General features: G+C 35.5%; 1 protein-coding gene across 2 annotated transcripts; it reads left to right on the top strand.

The window, feature by feature from the left end:
- The first annotated feature begins 672 nt into the window (after positions 1-672).
- LOC132699325 (transcription elongation factor SPT6) lies at positions 673-16,940 on the top strand. 2 transcript variants are annotated; one of them, XM_060665973.1, is made up of 13 exons: positions 673-879; positions 992-1,073; positions 1,129-1,325; positions 1,380-1,487; positions 2,548-3,560; positions 4,940-5,920; positions 7,089-7,767; positions 9,111-9,342; positions 10,677-11,628; positions 12,654-13,006; positions 13,061-13,259; positions 15,442-15,758; positions 16,538-16,940. In XM_060665973.1, exons 1-13 carry the CDS (start codon positions 838-840, stop codon positions 16,747-16,749), a joined length of 5,367 nt encoding a protein of 1,788 aa, XP_060521956.1. In that variant the 5' UTR covers positions 673-837; the 3' UTR covers positions 16,750-16,940. The 2 variants fall into 2 exon arrangements, with proteins under 2 accessions (XP_060521956.1, XP_060521955.1); XM_060665972.1 differs by having other exon boundaries at positions 12,654-13,259.
- Positions 16,941-18,839: the final 1,899 nt, after the last annotated feature.

Here is an 18,839-nt window from a genome sequence, read left to right as displayed (position 1 = left end):
TATCCGCAGTTTTTTCCGACCTGTCTAAATCATATCAAGTTTATTGACAGTCACGCCATTAGCATGGCAACGGATTATTTATTATTCGTTTGGAGTATGTCCTGGATATGAAAAAGGAATAATAAGGCAGTAAAAAGAGATGAAAACGCGTGGGAGTAAAACACGGCGAAGATATAGATCGGCGGCGAAGCAATATGAATTGTGATATTTAAATCGGGGGCGTATAATATCTGGAGGTAATGTCTTTCCACCAACGGTAGGGTGGAATGAAAGAAATCATTGGTAGGTATTATACCTCCAATATAAGGGCTTTCGAGAGAGTGCAGTTCTGTAATTTTAATTGGAAATTTGAGTTGATAAAAATGACTTGTAATAAGCAATAATAATTATAAAAATTGTTAGATTGATTTCTACTTCTCCGTTTGGACAAACTGTTACTAAAAACGCAAGGACGTTTTTACAAAATTCTTAGCTCATGTAAATAATCCCTCACCACTGCCTTAACACAAATACATGCATAACCTAGATTTATATACCGCAAAACGATTAAATGCAGACTATAAAATCAGAATAATTTGAAAATCGATAGTCGGTTCTGAGGCCAGCCCTGGCAAGCAGGTTATTTGGATTTATCCACCTTAGTAAGTTTTTGTTGGCAATGCTGATCTTTTAGATTTGACAGCCAAATAGCATGTATAATTGACGATTTGACGTACTGGCAACATATTTTGATATATATTTTAATCCAGGAAAATTTTTACAAAAGGGACTTGTAACCAAATATCTTTGCAATTGTAATATATTACACTCTTTAACGAATAAAAACACAGCTACATAATGGCGGATTTCATCGAATCCGAAGCTGAAGAAAGTAGCGAGGTAATTGAACTACTTTGCGCTTTTTAAATAGCTTTTGTATATTATTATAACATTTATTTGTTTGATATTGTGTTTGCCTTGGTGTACAGAATATTGGACGTTTTTTTTTCAGGAGGAAGAATTGGAACCCCATGAACGTAAAAAAATCAAAAAAGTTAAGGCAATGGATGATAGTTCTGAGGAGGAAGAAGATGGTATTTTATTCCTTCACATATTTTCTAGTACCATGCTCTATATTTTGGTTTCTAGATGAGGAAAGACTTCGAGAAGAGCTGAAAGACTTAATTGATGATAACCCTATTGATGAAGAGAGTGATGGTGAAGATTCTGATGCCTCTGGTCGAGAAAAGCGCAAGAAGTCAGATGATGAAGATCTGGATGATCGATTAGAAGATGAAGACTATGATTTGCTTGAGGAAAATTTAGGTGTGAAAGTTGAACGGAGGGTAATAGTTGTAGTATTGCTAGACTAAAATGGCAGTTTCATTTTCTTTTTGCAGAAATTTAAAAGATTAAGACGAATACAAGATGAGGAAAGTGATGGAGAAGGTGAAAATGATGCAGAACAAGAGAGGGACAATATTGCCATGGACTTGTTTTCAGAAGATGTAAGTTTCATTTGGAGGAAAAACCACCTCCCAAAAGTTGGATAAATATTTCCTCCTTGAGGACAATATTTGCTAATATTTCCTCGTATTACCCAAATGTTTCCAGTATTTCCTTATATTTTCCAATATTTATCCATATTTCGTAAATATTTCTGGTATTTCCTTTTATGCAATATGTTTAAATGATTTTTTACTATAATAGTATAATAGTATATATAATGTAATAGTATATTATGCAACGAGTTGGATAAAGGGATTTGTGTCAGAAGTTTTATTTTGGAGTGCAGCTGAGCCAGTTTTTAATAAAGGAGTGGCTTAAGCAGTTTATCAACCTATTGGGTACCATATTTTTTCCAGGACCTTTAGTTTTTGGTGCATTTTTGTAAAACAATATGAATCCATTCATGTGACATGTGGTATGACCATCAGAATTGAGTAATATTTTAGAAAGGTCCAAACACATAGAAAATGAAACTGACGTTATAAAATGACACTTTATGCACACTCGAAGGATGTATAATTGAATATTTTAACGAAGGGGATAGAAAATAATTCTAATGCAGGTTTAGGTAACTAAATGATTTTTTAAAATACTTGCCTTTACTTTTGTTTACCAACTCTTTTTTTTTGTTTTCAAGCAATTCTTTGTTTAAAATTCAAGAGTCTTTCATGTTGATAATAAAAGTTATAAATTCAAAATAAGAACTAATCAAGTATGTGCAAAGTATCTCTTTAAGCTGCCAAGTTAGTCACTGCCACTAGCTACTTCAGGCATTTCTCTTTCATGACTCAGGTTTGGAAGCAACCAGATTTTTTCGTGTTTTCGGTAGATTTTAAACACTGGTAATACTTTGATGTTTGTCAATTCTGATGGGCTCGTATGAAAATCCAATATTCTCATATATTCCACTTTATTTCCTATATGTAATGCAATGCAATATTTTCTTGTATTTCCCCATATGAAGTAAAATATTTTCTAGGTGGTTTTCTCATAACGATAATCTGCTAGTTATTATAAGTTCAATTTTAAATCAATTCTATAATATAAATGTATTTCAAGGATGACGAAAGACGGTCAGAACGCAGTCAAAGACCTCATGTTGAGGCCGAGCAGTTTGGTGAAGAGGAGGACGAAGGAGAATATGAATCAGATGCAGATGACTTTATTGTAGATGATCAAGGGCGTCCTATTGCCAAAAAGAAGAAGAAGCCAATATTTTCGGATGCCGCTCTGCAGGAAGCTCAAGAAATGTTTGGTGTTGACTTTGATTACGATGAGTTTGCAAAATATGATCAAGAGGAATATGAAGAGGATGAGGATGAAGAGGAAGATGATGAATATGACGAAGACGAAGAAGGCGAAAGGCGACGCCGTCAAAAGAAGATTGGCAAGAAGAGGCCAACCAAAAAATCCATATTTGAAGTATATGAACCTAGTGAACTCAAGAGAGGTTTCTTTACTGACCTTGATAATGAAGTTCGCAACACAGACATTCCGGAAAGGATGCAACTTCGTGATGTACCCATTACTCCAGTTGCAGATGATTCTACCGAACTTGATGATGAAGCCGAATGGATATATAAGCAAGCCTTTTGTAAAACTACGGTCTCAAACACTGACTCTCATTTAACGCAGGAAGCTCGAGAAAGACAAAAGAAAGGACCCCAAACTATTGGCAAGATTCGCAAGGCTTTGGACTTTATGAGGAATCAACAGTTAGAGGTGCCATTCATAGCTTTTTACCGGAAGGAATATGTTCAGCCGGAGCTAAACATCAATGATCTATGGAAAGTCTACAAATATGATGCGAAATGGTGCCAGCTAAAAACGCGAAAGGAAAATCTCCTGGCGTTGTTTGAAAAAATGCGTTCCTACCAGGTGGATCAGATTATGAAAGATCCTGACGCGCCCATCTTAGACAGTGTCCGCGTAATGAAAGACAGCGATCTTGAACGTTTGAAGAATGTACAAACCGCAGAAGAATTGAACGACGTGTACAATCATTTCATTTTGTATTACGCTGGCGACCTACCAGCTATGCACGCAGCTTGGAAAATTAAAGAAAAAGAAAGGTATAGATTTCCTACTTCAAACATACCCATGATTTATTTTTGTCTATTAGTTCAGCTTATTTAAGTTGGAAGCTCATAACTCAGCAGTTAAAGTAACTAAAACTATTATAGTTAGAATTAGAGCTCAACCTAATGATTTTAAAACTAGTAGGATACAAATTTCAAGAGTACTTTCATAATTGCTAGGTAATTTTTGAGAATACAGACATAAAATTATGCCAAAGTTAAAAAGAAAACACATTTTTATCCCCAATTTAAGTGGTAGAAAAATAATTAAAGGGTGTGAAAATTTCCTTATATCCATTGAAGTATTCTAAATAGTTGTAAAATATTTGGGTGACGCAAAAGCATCTTGGAAAAATGAGTTTGTAAGTAGCAGTGTTGCTTATTAAATCTCCCCAAAAAGTACATAATAAAAACAAAAATAAAAGTTTATTTTATTGAATGTAGTATAAAAAATAACCACCTTAATCAAATTGACAATAATAATAATATTGATTTTTTCATGAGCAATCAATTTATACAATTCATCTCCTCTGCATATTTAAAATTCCCATATTTTTATGGCACTCCTTTTGAGGTATTGTACTGCATAAATGCGTAAACATTCAAGAGTAACATTTTTAAACAATTGTTCAATCCATAGTTAATGCATAAAGAAGTCACTTTAATAATGCAAAATTTAATTAAAAATAAAGGGAGGGACACAGAATTTTTTATATACTAATTTTATATTTTTTCAACATGCTCTGTTAATCCTGTATGGTTTAAACAAAATCTAATATTTTCACAAGATTAAGTTTAAATTATTTACCTTCACGTGAGATAATGAAAAGTTCGATTTGAAATTTGTAATTCAAAGAAATGCGTTTGTATCAAATTTAGGCTCTTTCCGTCAAAATGGGAAAATAGCTATACAAAGTAAAAATTATATAAAATGTAGAATAAGGTTCTTCTTAACATTTTAAGTTAAGTTTAAATTTATGTTTTCCTCTTTAAAAAAATCGAAAAAAAAATCATTATAAACACCTATGGTGAAATAATAAAACCAAAAAGTTTGCGCTATACTATAGGATTAGGTTTAAATAAACCCCAGAAAATTAAAAATGCTTAAAATATTCCTTTGACTAAGTGCATTAAAAACCCACATTTGGGAGAGGGTAATTAAGTCCAACTATTTTTAATGAATGATGCAAATCTATATAAAAAAACAATGTATAAATTCACACTTTTGTTTTTCAAATGTCCAAGAGTTTACTACGGTCGTTTATTTACTCTCGAAACTCCCAATATTACTTCCTGCAAGGTAATACTTTGAAGTAGCCTTAAAGCGAGTTAAAATTTCCTACCTCGGTGCTCAATTTAAGATTATTTTCCAGGAAAAAACAAGAGAGGCGCGAAGCGCGCCTACGCGAGATAGCGGAGAGCGAGGAGGGCGCGGAAATCCCCGACGAGGTCGATGAAATCGACGACGAAGAGCCCGAACAAGAGACGATCAAATACGCGAATCGGTCTGGCTCGTACGCGCTATGCAGCAAGGCCGGTTTGGACTCGCTCGCCAAACGTTTCGGTTTGACGCCCGAATACTTCGCGGAAAATTTACGCGACAACTACCAAAGACACGAAGTCGAGCAGGAACCGACAGAACCGACGGATCTCGCTCGCGAATTCCTCTCCCCGAAATTCTCGACCGTCGACGAAGTCCTCCAAGCGGCTAAGTACATGGTGGCCTTGCAAATCGCTAGGGAACCGTTGGTGAGAAAATGCGTACGGGAGGTGTTCTTCGAACGGGCCAAATTGAGCGTGGCTCCCACCAAAAAAGGTCAAAAAGTGATCGACGAGGCTCACAACTGCTACAGCCTCAAGTACCTCAAAAACAAACCAGTGCGCGACCTCACTGGCGATCAGTTCTTGAAGTTGACGCTCGCCGAGGAAGAACAACTGTTGACGATGAAGATCAGCGACACGATCGAAGGTCACACGTCGAGCTCGTACTTCGACGAGGTGAAGCAGCTCTACATACGCGACGAGTTCAGCAAAAATGTGCAGGAATGGAACTCGTTGAGGGCGGAGTGCGTCGAACGCGCCCTCAGCCGTTGCATCATTCCCGATTTGCAATTGGAATTGAAACGAGTCCTGCTTGCAGAGGCCAAAGATTTCGTGCTCAAAGCGTGCTGCAGGAAGCTCTACAACTGGATCAAAATCGCCCCGTATTCCGTCGCGTTCCCCGACGAGGAGGAGGAAGAGTGGGACACATCGAAGGGCACGAGGGTGATGGGCGTGGCCTACGTGCCCGACTACTCGCAGTCGGCGTTCGCGTGCATAGCGGCGCCCGACGGAGACATCACCGACTACCTAAGGTAGATAAACAAGCATACAATGTACTTCGACAAGCTAAATTATTATTACAACTAATTAATTAGTAAACAATTACAAACACAAAGATTCAATTTTCAATTATTTTTTTGTTCGATCTATTCGATTATTATTTGTTTTGTAACACCTGCAAAGCCATAAAATGGCACTTAAATGGAGGATCTTACAAATTTAACCGTGACCAGATTTTAGTTCCTTATAAAACTTTTATTCTCCCCATTTATGTCTAAGTAGAGGGGTAAGTTTTATAAATGAATACATTGAATGAATGAATACATGCAATGAATACATTTTTCGCGTCACATTTATGTATATCATTTGTTTACAATGTTTTTTATTTTGTGTCATCTATTTTGATATTATTATGAAAATGTCTTTGCAATGCACTTTAAACCATAATTTTGGTAAATACCTAAAATTATATCATGTTTTTTTTGCAATTAAAATGCAGATCATATTTGTCCTTTTTAAGATGTTTTTATATGGACATTCAACTAATATTAAGCACCTTGAAAACTTTTGTAAAACTTATCTAGGTATACTATATTACTCTTGCAATAAAACCTAAGGTGATTAGGAATACTTATAATATTTTAAGTTACCAAAAAGTTATTTATAAAAACCTTCATAAACTTCATAAAACTAAAAGTAGCTGGAAAAACACTTGAAAACTGTTAAGGCACAAATGTCAAATTATGCAATCATATCCTCATATTTTAGTTGTTTATTTATTTGTTCCTGAAAAAAATGTACTTAGTTTTCTATAAATATTTAGCGAAAATTTAGAATTTGACCGAACCTGCCTTTTCAAATTGTGCCAACTAAAGAAGGTGGAGGTTTTATAGTAGCTGTAGAATGTTTATTAGGTGCTTTAAAATTTATAACGTTTTTAGGAATCTTTTTAAGAAACCTGAAGTAGGCAACTCCAAAGGTTTTTATAGGTAAAGTAACGAAAACGTTTTGGATGCAATATTTTATAGGGTTTTAAGTGTTTTTGTTGGTTATTAAATTAATTAAACTTAATTGAATTAAATAAAAGCAATTAATTTACTTAAATAATTAATTTTAATTGATTTGATATAATCAATTAAATATAATTAAATCAATTATATATAATTAAATTAATTAACTAATATTTTTATTGGACATAAGACTACCCCATCTGCTGAAACGTAAGAACAGCTACCGGCAAGAGGAGAAACTAATGAAGGAGGCGGATCTGATGGCGCTGAGGAACTTTATATATAACAAGAAGCCGCACGTGATAGCGATTGGAGGCGAATCGAGGGAGGCCCTTATGATAGCAGACGATCTTAAGACCATCGTCAACGAGCTAGTGGAGTCCGAACAGTTTCCGACGATCAAGGTCGAGATCGTCGACAACGAACTGGCGAAGGTCTACGCGAACTCGAACAAGGGCACCGCCGACTTCAGGGATTATCCCGAATTGCTCAGGCAAGCGGTGTCGTTGGCACGCAAGATGCAGGACCCGTTGGTGGAGTTTTCGCAGCTTTGCAACGGCGACGAGGAAATACTGAGCCTGAGGTTCCACCCGCTGCAAGAACAGTTGCTGAAGGAGGACTTACTCGAAGCGTTGTGCCTCGAGTTCGTCAACAGGACCAACGAAGTCGGCGTCGACATTAACCTCGCGGTTCAGCAGGCCCACAAGAGTTACTTGGTGCAGTTTATATGCGGTCTCGGGCCTCGCAAGGGTCAGGCTCTGTTGAGGGTACTCAAACAGACCAACCAGAGGCTCGAAAATAGAACGCAGCTGGTCACCGCTTGCCACATGGGTCCGAAAGTGTTTATTAATTGTTCGGGCTTCATAAAGGTAATAATCAGGAAAATTTAAAAACTAGTTTCAAATCTAACTAATTACTGCTTACAATATGCCTAAAAAGTTGCTCCATCAGAAAGAGATACAGAAAATTTGTCGATTAAAATTAATTAATATCATTGGAAATATTCTGAAGTAAATTCTGTAATAATTTTGGAAACAATTCTTTTGTATTATTAAATACATTTATCTATTTTCCTTGGATTTTAAATAAGTTGTAACATCAGTCATAACTGGAAATTTAACCTAGTAATTAGTTCTATCTGTACTTTTGATGTTTTTTTTGTAGCCTGTGTTGCATTTTTATTAATGATTTTAAAAATTTACTTCAATAACTGAATCATAACTTTTCTATTGGACAGTGTTAACGTTTTTTATTGTTCTAAGTTATTAATATAAAATCAGGTTCCCTTTTTAAATTATTGTTCGCAAAGTTAAGCAATTTTTAAAAAAAAATTATAGTGATTTCTATATATATTTAGTATAAATATGCGGCCAAAATAATGCTACCATAATCAAGCTTCGATTGCACTAGACTATAATAAAGAATTTTCAGAATGGTTTCCCATTTGATTTCTTTTACATTTCTAATTAAGGATCCAAGATTTCTATGACTTGGATCAAACATAACGCCAAGGTCATCTTTTTGGTAACTCATTTTGTACTTTGTACGTACTACTTCACCCCCTACCCCCGCAACAAGAATCGAATTTTGTTCCGTTCAGCTGTCATTCTTCATTCATTCATTAAATCTAGCAAATTTTCTTTTGACCTCTTTAATGTACTATTACCATCTTCTCGTATTATCCTAAAATCATTTTCAGTCTCTATTTTTCTGTATATTTCCATATCACCCGCATATAGCCAGATATTTGAATGGTAATGCTTTGTTCTATAATATATTTGAATAATAGAAATAATAGTGAAAATGAAATGAAACTGAATTATGGTTTTTAAATGAGTCACAAGTGCATTCTATTTGTCAAGTAATTCTGCAATAAACTTAGATTTGTTTGTTATTTGTTGTAGTCTTGTGGTAAACGCGGTTAAAAGCCTTTTCACTGTAAATATACACCTGCCCCCCAAATACCATTAAGATTCAAAGATTTCCAATAGTAGATCTGTGCTCTTGAAAACCATATTGAATAAACGGTAACTGCTGTTGTTTTTCAAAAAAATTGCTACATTGAATAAAATAGCAATAGAACAACAATAGTGTTTTTTGTTTTTAGTTATCTCTTTCTCTACATTAACTAAACAATAAGTTGTGAATATTGTAACTAAATCATTAGCGGGTAACGAGGCTTGCTCACTCTGATGATGGCACTATATTTTAGATTGATACGAACAGTTTAGGCGACAGTACCGAGGCGTATGTTGAAATATTGGATGGTTCGCGAGTACACCCTGAAACATACGAGTGGGCTCGAAAAATGGCGGTCGATGCGTTGGAGTACGACGACGACGAAGGAGCTAACCCGGCCGGAGCATTGGAAGAAATTCTGGAGACCCCAGAGAGGCTGAAAGACTTGGATCTCGACGCTTTCGCTGAAGAATTGGAGCGGCAAGGTAGGAAAAGTTTTTTTATTTAAGCAAAATATATTTGAATAGATTTTTTTACATCAAAAAAGAAAGAAAACGGACTTCATCAGAATTTAATTTAATTTTAGTATGTTATTACAGTACTAGTTACGTTTTAAAAAATATCTGATTTATGTCAAGTTTATATTTCTGGTTTCTGAGATATTGGGTGACAAAGCAAAAAGCGTTTTACTTTTTATATGAATTGCATGCAAAAAGGTATTTTTTTCCGAATGTTAGTTGAGATGAAGAAAAAAACTTTTTAAGGTACAAATTTTTAAAGTTTCAAATTCTGCCGATATACATTTTTTATTGTTTTCTATAAAAATGTAATGTAATGGTAAAAAAACTTATTTTTACTCTTTGTTAAACCAAAACAGGCTGTTCCTTTGTTGTTATTGTTATTATTGTTCTTATTAATATTATGTTAACATGATTTAAAAGTTATGTAAATAAATACTTTTCATGTTGACCAAGAATAAAAATTGAGGTATTTATTTTAGAGAAATATTATTTTTTATGCACCTCCTATTGAAAACAAAATTATTTGGTCGGAACTTTTAACATCAAAGCTTAACAAAAAAATTTGTTTACCCAAGCAATTGCTAGAATTTGTCCATTTTTGAAAAAAAATAAAATAAAAAAAACAAAAAAGGAACACATTCTATGTATCTAGAATGGATGACAACTAATATTTTTTAAAAATACCAAAACCAAAAGTCGAAAAAATTAGACTTTTTTGTCTACATCTTGTATACAAGGTAACTGGTAACCATATAGCAATAGTGGTTATTGGATATTTACCATACTTTTTAACACAAAATCATCTCTACTGTACTTTATGTGATTTTGCTTAATAAGTAGTTTTTTCCCTACGGCTTTGGCAGCCAATAACTTAGAAACTATACATAGAACATTATGCGTTACAAACTTTGTCACATTCTAATTGTCGAAATAGATTTCACTTTTGGTACTTCGTTGGCGCTCGGTTTTCGATCAGATATCCTACTTTGCAAGGCATTTTTACTCAAACCATGAGGTAAATAAAATAAATTTATTTTACTACTTTAATATTCCAACTCATTATAATTTATTTATTATAACAGGCGGCATAGATTGGGGTCGAAGCTCTTTAATGACCCATATGTCATTAGTTTTTGATATTTTGCCAGCGCTAATAAATTGTTTTCACTAATGTCTTCCTTGGCGGAGTTGGTGCGGCTTTCTTTTAATCTTTCTTTTCTAATATACAGTTTACGTCGTGATAGTTCACAATTATTCGTCTTAAATATTGACGATTAATTTTTCGCGCAATTTTACAGGTTTCGGCAACAAAAGCATCACGCTTTACGACATAAGGGCGGAACTGAATTCCCGATACAAAGACCTGCGAACGCCCTTCAGGTCCGCGAATCCCGAAGAGTTATTCGACATGTTAACGAAAGAAACCCCCGAGACGTTCTACATCGGCAAGTTGGTGACCGCGTCAGTAATCGGGATCGCTCGCAGGAAACCTCAAGGAGAGCAGCTGGATTCGGCGAATCCTGTGAGGAACGACGAAACCGGCCTGTGGCAGTGTCCATTCTGCCTCAAAAACGATTTCCCGGAGTTGTCGGATGTGTGGAACCACTTTGACGCTGGTTCATGTCCTGGTCAAGCGACCGGCATAAAACTTCGTTTGGACAACGGCATCTCGGGTTATATTTATATCAAGAATCTGAGCGACAAGTCGGTATCGAATCCGGAAGAAAGGGTGGGGGTGGGGCAGCTGATTCACTGTCGCATAATGAAAATCGACGTCGAGAGGTTCTCGGTGGACTGCACGTCCAAGTCCAGCGATCTGCTGGACAAGAATCACGAGTGGAGACCGCCCCGGGATCCTTACTATGACCAGGACCAGGAGGACAAGGATCTAATGACTGAGGCGGAGAAGAAAAAGGACAAGCAGAGGAAAACTTACATCAAACGCGTCATCGTGCATCCCGCTTTCCATAATATATCGTACGCCGAAGCGGAGAAATGCATGGCGAACATGGACCAAGGCGAGGTCATCATCAGACCATCTAGCAAGGGCGTGGACCATCTGACCATCACGTGGAAGGTGGCCGATGGCATTTACCAGCACATTGACATCAAAGAGGAGGGCAAAGCGAACGCGTTTTCCTTGGGGAAATCCCTGTGGATTGGGACCGAAGAGTTTGAAGACTTGGACGAAATCATTGCCAGACACGTAAATCCAATGGCTTCGCACGCGAGGGATTTGCTATATTTCAGGCAAGTTTTCACTATGTATGGGGTGGCAGGGGGGAAATCAATTAATCAATCAATTTATTCATTATTTATACAAAAGTAGTTAAATATGTTAATAAGAAGAAAAGAATGAATCACAGATTACATCATATTTGAATAAGTGCAAGGCAAGTGGTTTATTTCGGCTGTGTAGGCGGGTGGGGGAGAAATTAATTAATAAATCAATTAATTTACTCATTATTTGTTCAATAGTACTTACATACATCAATAAAAAGAAAATAATCAATCACAGTTTACATTACATTAGAATAAGTACCAGGTAAGTGGTTTATTTTCGCCATGTATGGAGGTGAAAAAGAGTTAAGTTTGTGGAGATCACTGTTAGAGGCATGCATGGAAAATCATTCTCATCATCAACATAAACTTTTACTACAACATATTGAAAGAATTTATTATTCCTGTAACCCGATTTGGTATACCCAAAATGGTATTTTTTTAAAGCCATGCTTGACTAGATGTAAACCAGCCATTATTCTGAAAAAATACAGAAGAAGTAGACTTTCAGTTTGTATTATTTTTTACGCAGAGGTTTGTAAGCTTCGTCAGTTGAATAATTATTAACTTTTAAAAGACCTTTGAGTTTTGGTTAGTTTTTATTTTTTAAATAATCAATTACTTCTCTCATTTCCTTAAATCTAATTTCAGAGAAGACAAAAATTTCCGTTCAATAAATACATGAACATGTTAAGTTCGTATTATAGTCACTAATATGACTTACTAAATCACGAGCAACACTGTGAAGTATAGATTAAATTCATCCCAAGAAATATTAGGAATTTCATTTTTTGAAGTTCTTTTTTCCTACACTTTTTAATAACAGTCCTCGAGGATTTTTCGCAGAGTTTATTTTTTATTTTTGCAGCAATCTTTGCCGCCTTAGCACTTTATAATAGGTACCCCTGAATGATCTGTAAATTGTGTAAATTATTCGGACGTCCATATCATAACTACCATAAACCGAAGAACACCAAAGAACCTAACATTATTAGGTACTACAAGGATACTGGCGGGGGCCTGAAGGACAGAGCCGAAGAATACCTTAAGGAGGAAAAAAAGAGAAATCCGTCGAAAATTCATTATGTGGTTAGCGCGTCGAAAAACTTCCCCGGAAAATTTTTGCTCTCCTACCTGCCCCGGAACAAGGTGCGCCACGAGTTCGTCACAGTCACCCCGGAAGGGTTCAGGTTCAGACAGCAAATGTTCGACTCTGTGCAGTCTGTATTTAAATGGTTCAAGGAACATTTCAGGGACCCCATTCCCGGGGGCACCCCGAGCACTCCTAGGATGTTGAGCAGCGGTCGGACGCCTTACAGCGGAGGTTCCGGAAGCACCCCGTATAACAGTACGACCGGATGTTTAAGTTTATTTCGCGGACGTTTTTATCGATTCGTTTCAGGTATGGAGACCATCCAGAGGGTCGCTCAGAATCTGCCGAGTCATATGCTGCAGAGTTTGTCGGCGGTGGCGAACCAAACGCCCCACCATCCACACACGCCGGGCGGTGGGTACGGCAATTATATAACTACTCCGTACACTCCAAGCGGTCAGACTCCGTTTATGACTCCATATCATACGCCGCACGCCCAAACTCCGAGGTAAGTGCGCTATAGCGCTGGACCGCTTTTAATATGGAGTATTTTTTTCAGTATAGAATATTATTTATTTATTTTTTTGCAAGACAAGAGTCGTTTATATCCTTTATATATATTGTATGTATGTATCTATGTATGTATCGTGCGTTCAGTTTATCTTGATAACATTTTAATTGGCTGTAACTTGTTTGCTTTTAGAGATATCAAGGTAAACAAAAAAATAAAATGTAGGGTTAGTAGCCAAGTTGTTTTCCAAGTGACGTATAAAACAAAACACTATAAATTTTCGAACATATAAGCCTACATCATATGTTTTTTTAATTTAACACCCTGTGTATTGTATATTTGTTTAATAGGATATCTTATTCCGATTACAATCAGCACACTTTGTATTTTAGTCCACTCGTTTTTGACAAATTGGCAATCGGCAATAAAAGTATGTTTGTGTTTGACGTATTAGTAAACAACGTTGATAGTTGAACTATTGTCCAAGTCGTTCTTGTTAACATGGCTTTTTGCAAATTAAACATCCGTGAAAGGAGTGATATGCTTGAAGTATACTTTCTGAACAATCCACTTAGTTTTAAAAGAATATAAATAAATTCATTTGAATTTCGTAAAACTCAAAAACTAAATGCAGAACAATGTTTGGATTTTTTAAATAGACATAATGAGAATAATAATTTTTTGAAAGTTCGTTCACAACAAGAAAGGGTTGTAACAGACAAAATACGCGATATTGGTCTTTAAATGACCCTAGACAAATTTCTATTTTTGCCAATTTGTCAAAAACCAGTGGACAAAAATATTAAGGGTGTTATATCATTGTAAGCGGAATAAGATATTTTATTAAACACAGGGTGTTCCATTTAAAAAAATATGATGTAGGCTTATATGTCTGAAAATTAATAGTGTTTTGTTTTATACGTCACTTGAAAAAAAGCTTTAATCCTTCATATATACAGAGTGTTCCGTTCATCTGGGGTAAATACCATTTTTCTTATTTTGAATAGACAAATCTGAAATTTTATGTCAAAAATAACTTTTGTAGGCTCCGAATATAATTAAGATTGCATGGGTTTCTTGTGGACGGGGCTTATTATCATATATTGAGTGAATATTATGGATGTCAATTGATCCAGGGTCAGCAAAAATGAGTCCAAAATTTAAATGATAAAAAACGTAAAAAGACAGCAATTTTTTCAAATGGAAACCTAATACTTTTGTAATTTTACCCGATTTTTTGGAATTAATAGTTAGGGTGACTTTGTTTTAAGATCTATTTCTGAAATAATTGGCAGTTTAACATTTTGCTGCTGTAATAATGCTACAATGCGGCTGTTAGGGCCTGAAGACGTTATTTTTAACATAAAATGGGAGCTAGGTATACATAAAATATATCTAGAATTTCCAGAACAATTCAAAAATTCAATAATGTAGAGGATGTTCTATTTAATATAAGAAGGCTGGTATTTATCTCAGATGAACGGAACACTCTGTGTATATATGAAGACTTACAAATTAAAAAATTTAGATGAATGTATGCAGTTGTAGTTTCTCAGTTTGTCTCAAACAAATTCTTTCACAAACTTTAATTTGGCAACTAAAAAATAACTTAAGTGTAGAGTCAGAAATTACGGACCACTAGTTAAGTTAAAGGTATTGAATGAATTAGTTGGTTAGTTTTATACCATAACCACGTACCATGTACCAAATAACTAGCCTAAATACATATTGCATCATATTTATTGAAATTAACATGAAATAGTTGCCATAAATATATTCCAATCATTTGCAATGTTAGATTATTTGATAGGAATCGCGATTGTCAGTCTAAGAGTGAGATGCTCGGTTGCGACCATAAGGTTATAAAGAATACCATCTTTATCCTCAAATTAAATATCAATTCGCCATTGGGTTGGGGTTCAGATTTACTAATTAGATTATATAACGTCATTAAAATAACACTCGAAATATTTTTGTCACCTTATTTGTTTTGCGATGAGCTAAAATAAGCCTGCTGTATGCTTATAGGCGCAAATATTACCAAAACATTAATTTTGGCTTGACATAACCTAACTTTAGTCGCGTTCTTCTTCCATCCGGGTAAATAAGTGAAACGAACGATTTAAATTCGAATCCGGACTACAACTCCGCACAATCAATTTTGCAAAATACGCGATAGGTACGGCCAATCAACACCATCGCCGGTGCCGAGCAACGGTAGCGTGCAACCGGCTGCGCAGCAACCCCAATTCCTACACCCGGGCTCCATAACTCCAGCGAATCGTACTCCGAGCTACCGATCGATACCCGCGAATTCGCCGATGATTAGTCCACCCAGTTCGGCACCAAGCCCATCATCGATGAGTTCGTACTCGAGCATGAGCCGTAGGGGACCGCCTTCCATGTCAGGCTACCACATGCCTCCTGCAAGATACGGCAACTCTGAATCAATGGATTGGCAAAAAGCCGCCGAGGCGTGGGCAGCGAGATCTAGAAGTATGTATCTGGTGATGATTCTCTAGAAAGCAGCAGCAAAACAGTAGAAATATAAAATATTTTAAGATCAAACTGAACTAAAAAAAAAATGAATCCATAATAGCAGACTTGAGGCCCTCTGGTGTTCCGCCCTCATAGATGTGTACTTGGTTTTGAACTGAGTATTCTCGAACGTTATTAGAATATTCTTGATTTACCTATTTTATTAAATTGGTCTCGAAACCTTTACCTTTATTAACTATAAATAAGCTTTTTCTACTCCCGTCTGTACAATACCTAATTACACATCGATCTAGCGTGCGGGAAGCGTCACTTTACCACGTCAGTTTCGTTTCCCACGGATCCGAGACACTTCGGACATTTCCGGGATTTTACCGCACGCGTTTGGGTGCAATCGGATGTTTTCGGAGATATTTCCCACGCTTTGAATTTTGACGTTTGTCAATTCTGAAAGTCATATCAGTGAATGTATTTGTATTTTTTTGCGAAAATGTATCCAAAAACTAACGAGTTCAGTTGATATTCTTACACGTGCCCTTCAAAAGTTTAGTACACTTACTGCTACTGCTATAATTCTTTCTGGTGCCAATTTTTCTTAGCTTTTCTGCGAAAAATGTTAGTTGAGTTACATGTGCTTATTTTTTAGTTTTTTTTCCGTTTGTGTAAAACAGATTTAATTTTTATGAGTTTTGTAGTGAAATCAAATATGTGTATATGAAATAATTACTTAATACCGGTAACTATTGATGATTTTACTAAACGTTGTGTACCGTTTGCAGCGACGCCACGCAGCGAGGGTCGTAACACGCCTCGAGGTCAGGGCGGTCAACGCACGCCGAGGTTCGACGATCTCCGAAGTGACCTCGAGAAAACAAGGATGAAGAACGTGGGCAAGAGCCCAAGGTCATTGCGGTCGACGCCGCGGACTAACGTATCGCCGCACTCCATGTCGTTGGGCGACGCCACGCCCCTCTACGACGAAAGTATATAAGACTACTTTCCTATTATTTGTAAGTAGGTTTAAACGATCATCTGTACAGTTTACGGTTTAACATTTTATCCACGCAATTGCGGGCCGCATGGAGTGTATTTATGTTTTCTCCCCAGTCTTTTTTTATTTGTATATGCGAACCGTTTCGTATGGCCGCCGTTCTTTTTTAATTAAATTAAACCCGTGTAAAATAGTTGCCAATGGTGTTTTTTTTTTTTTTTAATAGCAACCAATGAGTGTTTTTGTTTTTACCGGACAATCTGGTCGCTGACTCGGCGCCTATTGGCAATTTTAGAATTCAATGATTGGATCCCTGGCGGATCGTTTGGTGTCGTTCGCGATTCAGTACGTTCATGGATTCATCCGAATGTTCTACATTAATAATAATAATAATATTTAATTTCCAAACCAATGAATACAATTTTTGTATAGGAAATTGTCAAAAAAATAAAATAAAATGACGCATAAGTACTCTTCTACTGAGTACAGGCATTTAATCACAAAATATTCCTTTAAAATTTTTAAAAATGCACATAAATTAAAACACATTTTTATTTCTTTCGATAAAGGGTTAAAAAATCTCACACCATTTACACTTGGGATTCTATAAGAACTCTTATATTTTACATAAGGAACTGTAAAATCGTCTTTAGATCCTGTATTCACTAAGTGAAAATCACTGTTCAATACAAAACCTGATTTATTTTGAAACACATAAACACACTTTTCAAACGCATATAGATTATACAATATTAAAATATTATTTTTTTAAAAATAAGTTTTACAAGATTTGGAAATACCAGCCATACATCTTATGGCCCTTTTTTGAACCACAAACACATTTGTTGAATCAGTCGACCATCCCAAAATTATACCACACGTAATTTTACTCTCAACATGAGCGTAATAAATTATTTCAGTGCATACCCCATCTGTTTTATGCATTAGGCTAACATATTGTTATAAAATAAATAGGACTCCGCAAATTTCAACGGAGGACCGCTTATACCATTGCAAGAAATTTTCCATAATAGTATGTCATGATCTACACAATCGAATGCCTTGCTGAGATCACAGAATACCCCAAACAGGACAATACCCCTTAAGAATAAAGTAACTGCTTGTGTGGAGGATCTCCCAATTCGAAAACTGAACTGATTACTCAAACAACTGAACAACTCAAACAACTTTGAGAAAACCATGGTGACTGTAACAGGTTTGTAATTATTAATATTTGTTTTACTACATTTTTTATATAATAATCTTTCAAATTTTTTGGCGCGAAAGAAATTAAAGGATAAATTTACTAGATGGCCTGATTAAAAAGTGCATCATCACATCCAGCAGAATCTTTATTTTTAAGCTTTTTTAATAAGTAAACTGTATAGCTCTTCTTCAAAAAAAGACGTTAAAAAGTTATTATAATAGTTCGACGTTCTGAAAATTCGGGTAATTTTGTGGATTGTTTGGGAATACTTCCGGTTATTTCCAAAAGAGCCTAAGAGCGTCCCTGAAACAATCATTGAACATGTCTGATAGAACCTCAACTTCAATTTTTTTATTATTACTCTCAAGTTAAATAATATTGAGTTTTCTCTTTCTATTAGTTACTTCTGCAACCACGTTCCAAGTGGATTTTGTTATATTTTCAGAAAACAATTTTTTGTTGGCAAAAGCTTTTCTTTTTATTCCTTACTAGCCTCTTATGCTCGATTTTAGCCAACCATGTCTGTCTCCTAAATTTTCATATTTTCTGTTTTTGAACCAAATACGTATTTAAGTTCCCTCTTGATTTTTTACATCATAGCGTATCCATGATTTTTTACTATTACACATATAAAATTCACGTTTAGGAAGATACGTGTTCAAATTTGACAAAAACACCAAATAAAAATAGTCAAACGCAATACTGCACTACAATTAAAAGAAAAGCTTACCGGTTTCAAATCCAAATACAAAACAAATTCCTCTGTTGATGGATATCACTCAAGAAAAAGTAAATAACAATAGTTTTTGATTTAAGAATTTTATTCCTTAAACTCACCAAACACATATAGCCAATATATCTGCAACTTACCGACAAATGAGCC

This window comes from Cylas formicarius, unplaced genomic scaffold, assembly GCF_029955315.1.
Source record: "Cylas formicarius isolate icCylForm1 unplaced genomic scaffold, icCylForm1.1 PGA_scaffold_3__17_contigs__length_32017465, whole genome shotgun sequence".
Classification (NCBI taxonomy): Eukaryota; Metazoa; Arthropoda; class Insecta; order Coleoptera; family Brentidae; genus Cylas; species Cylas formicarius.
The sequence above is the reverse complement of the archived record's forward strand: the minus strand, read 5'-3'. Positions and strand labels throughout refer to the sequence as shown.

Coding starts and splice junctions, on each gene's coding strand:
- LOC132699325 (XM_060665972.1), top strand. CDS start 838: ATGGCGGATTTCATCGAATCCGAAGCTGAAGAAAGTAGCGAG. Junction 5,921..7,088: donor GACATCACCGACTACCTAAG/GTAGATAAACAA, acceptor ATTGGACATAAG/ACTACCCCATCTGCTGAAAC. Junction 9,343..10,676: donor TGAAGAATTGGAGCGGCAAG/GTAGGAAAAGTT, acceptor GCAATTTTACAG/GTTTCGGCAACAAAAGCATC.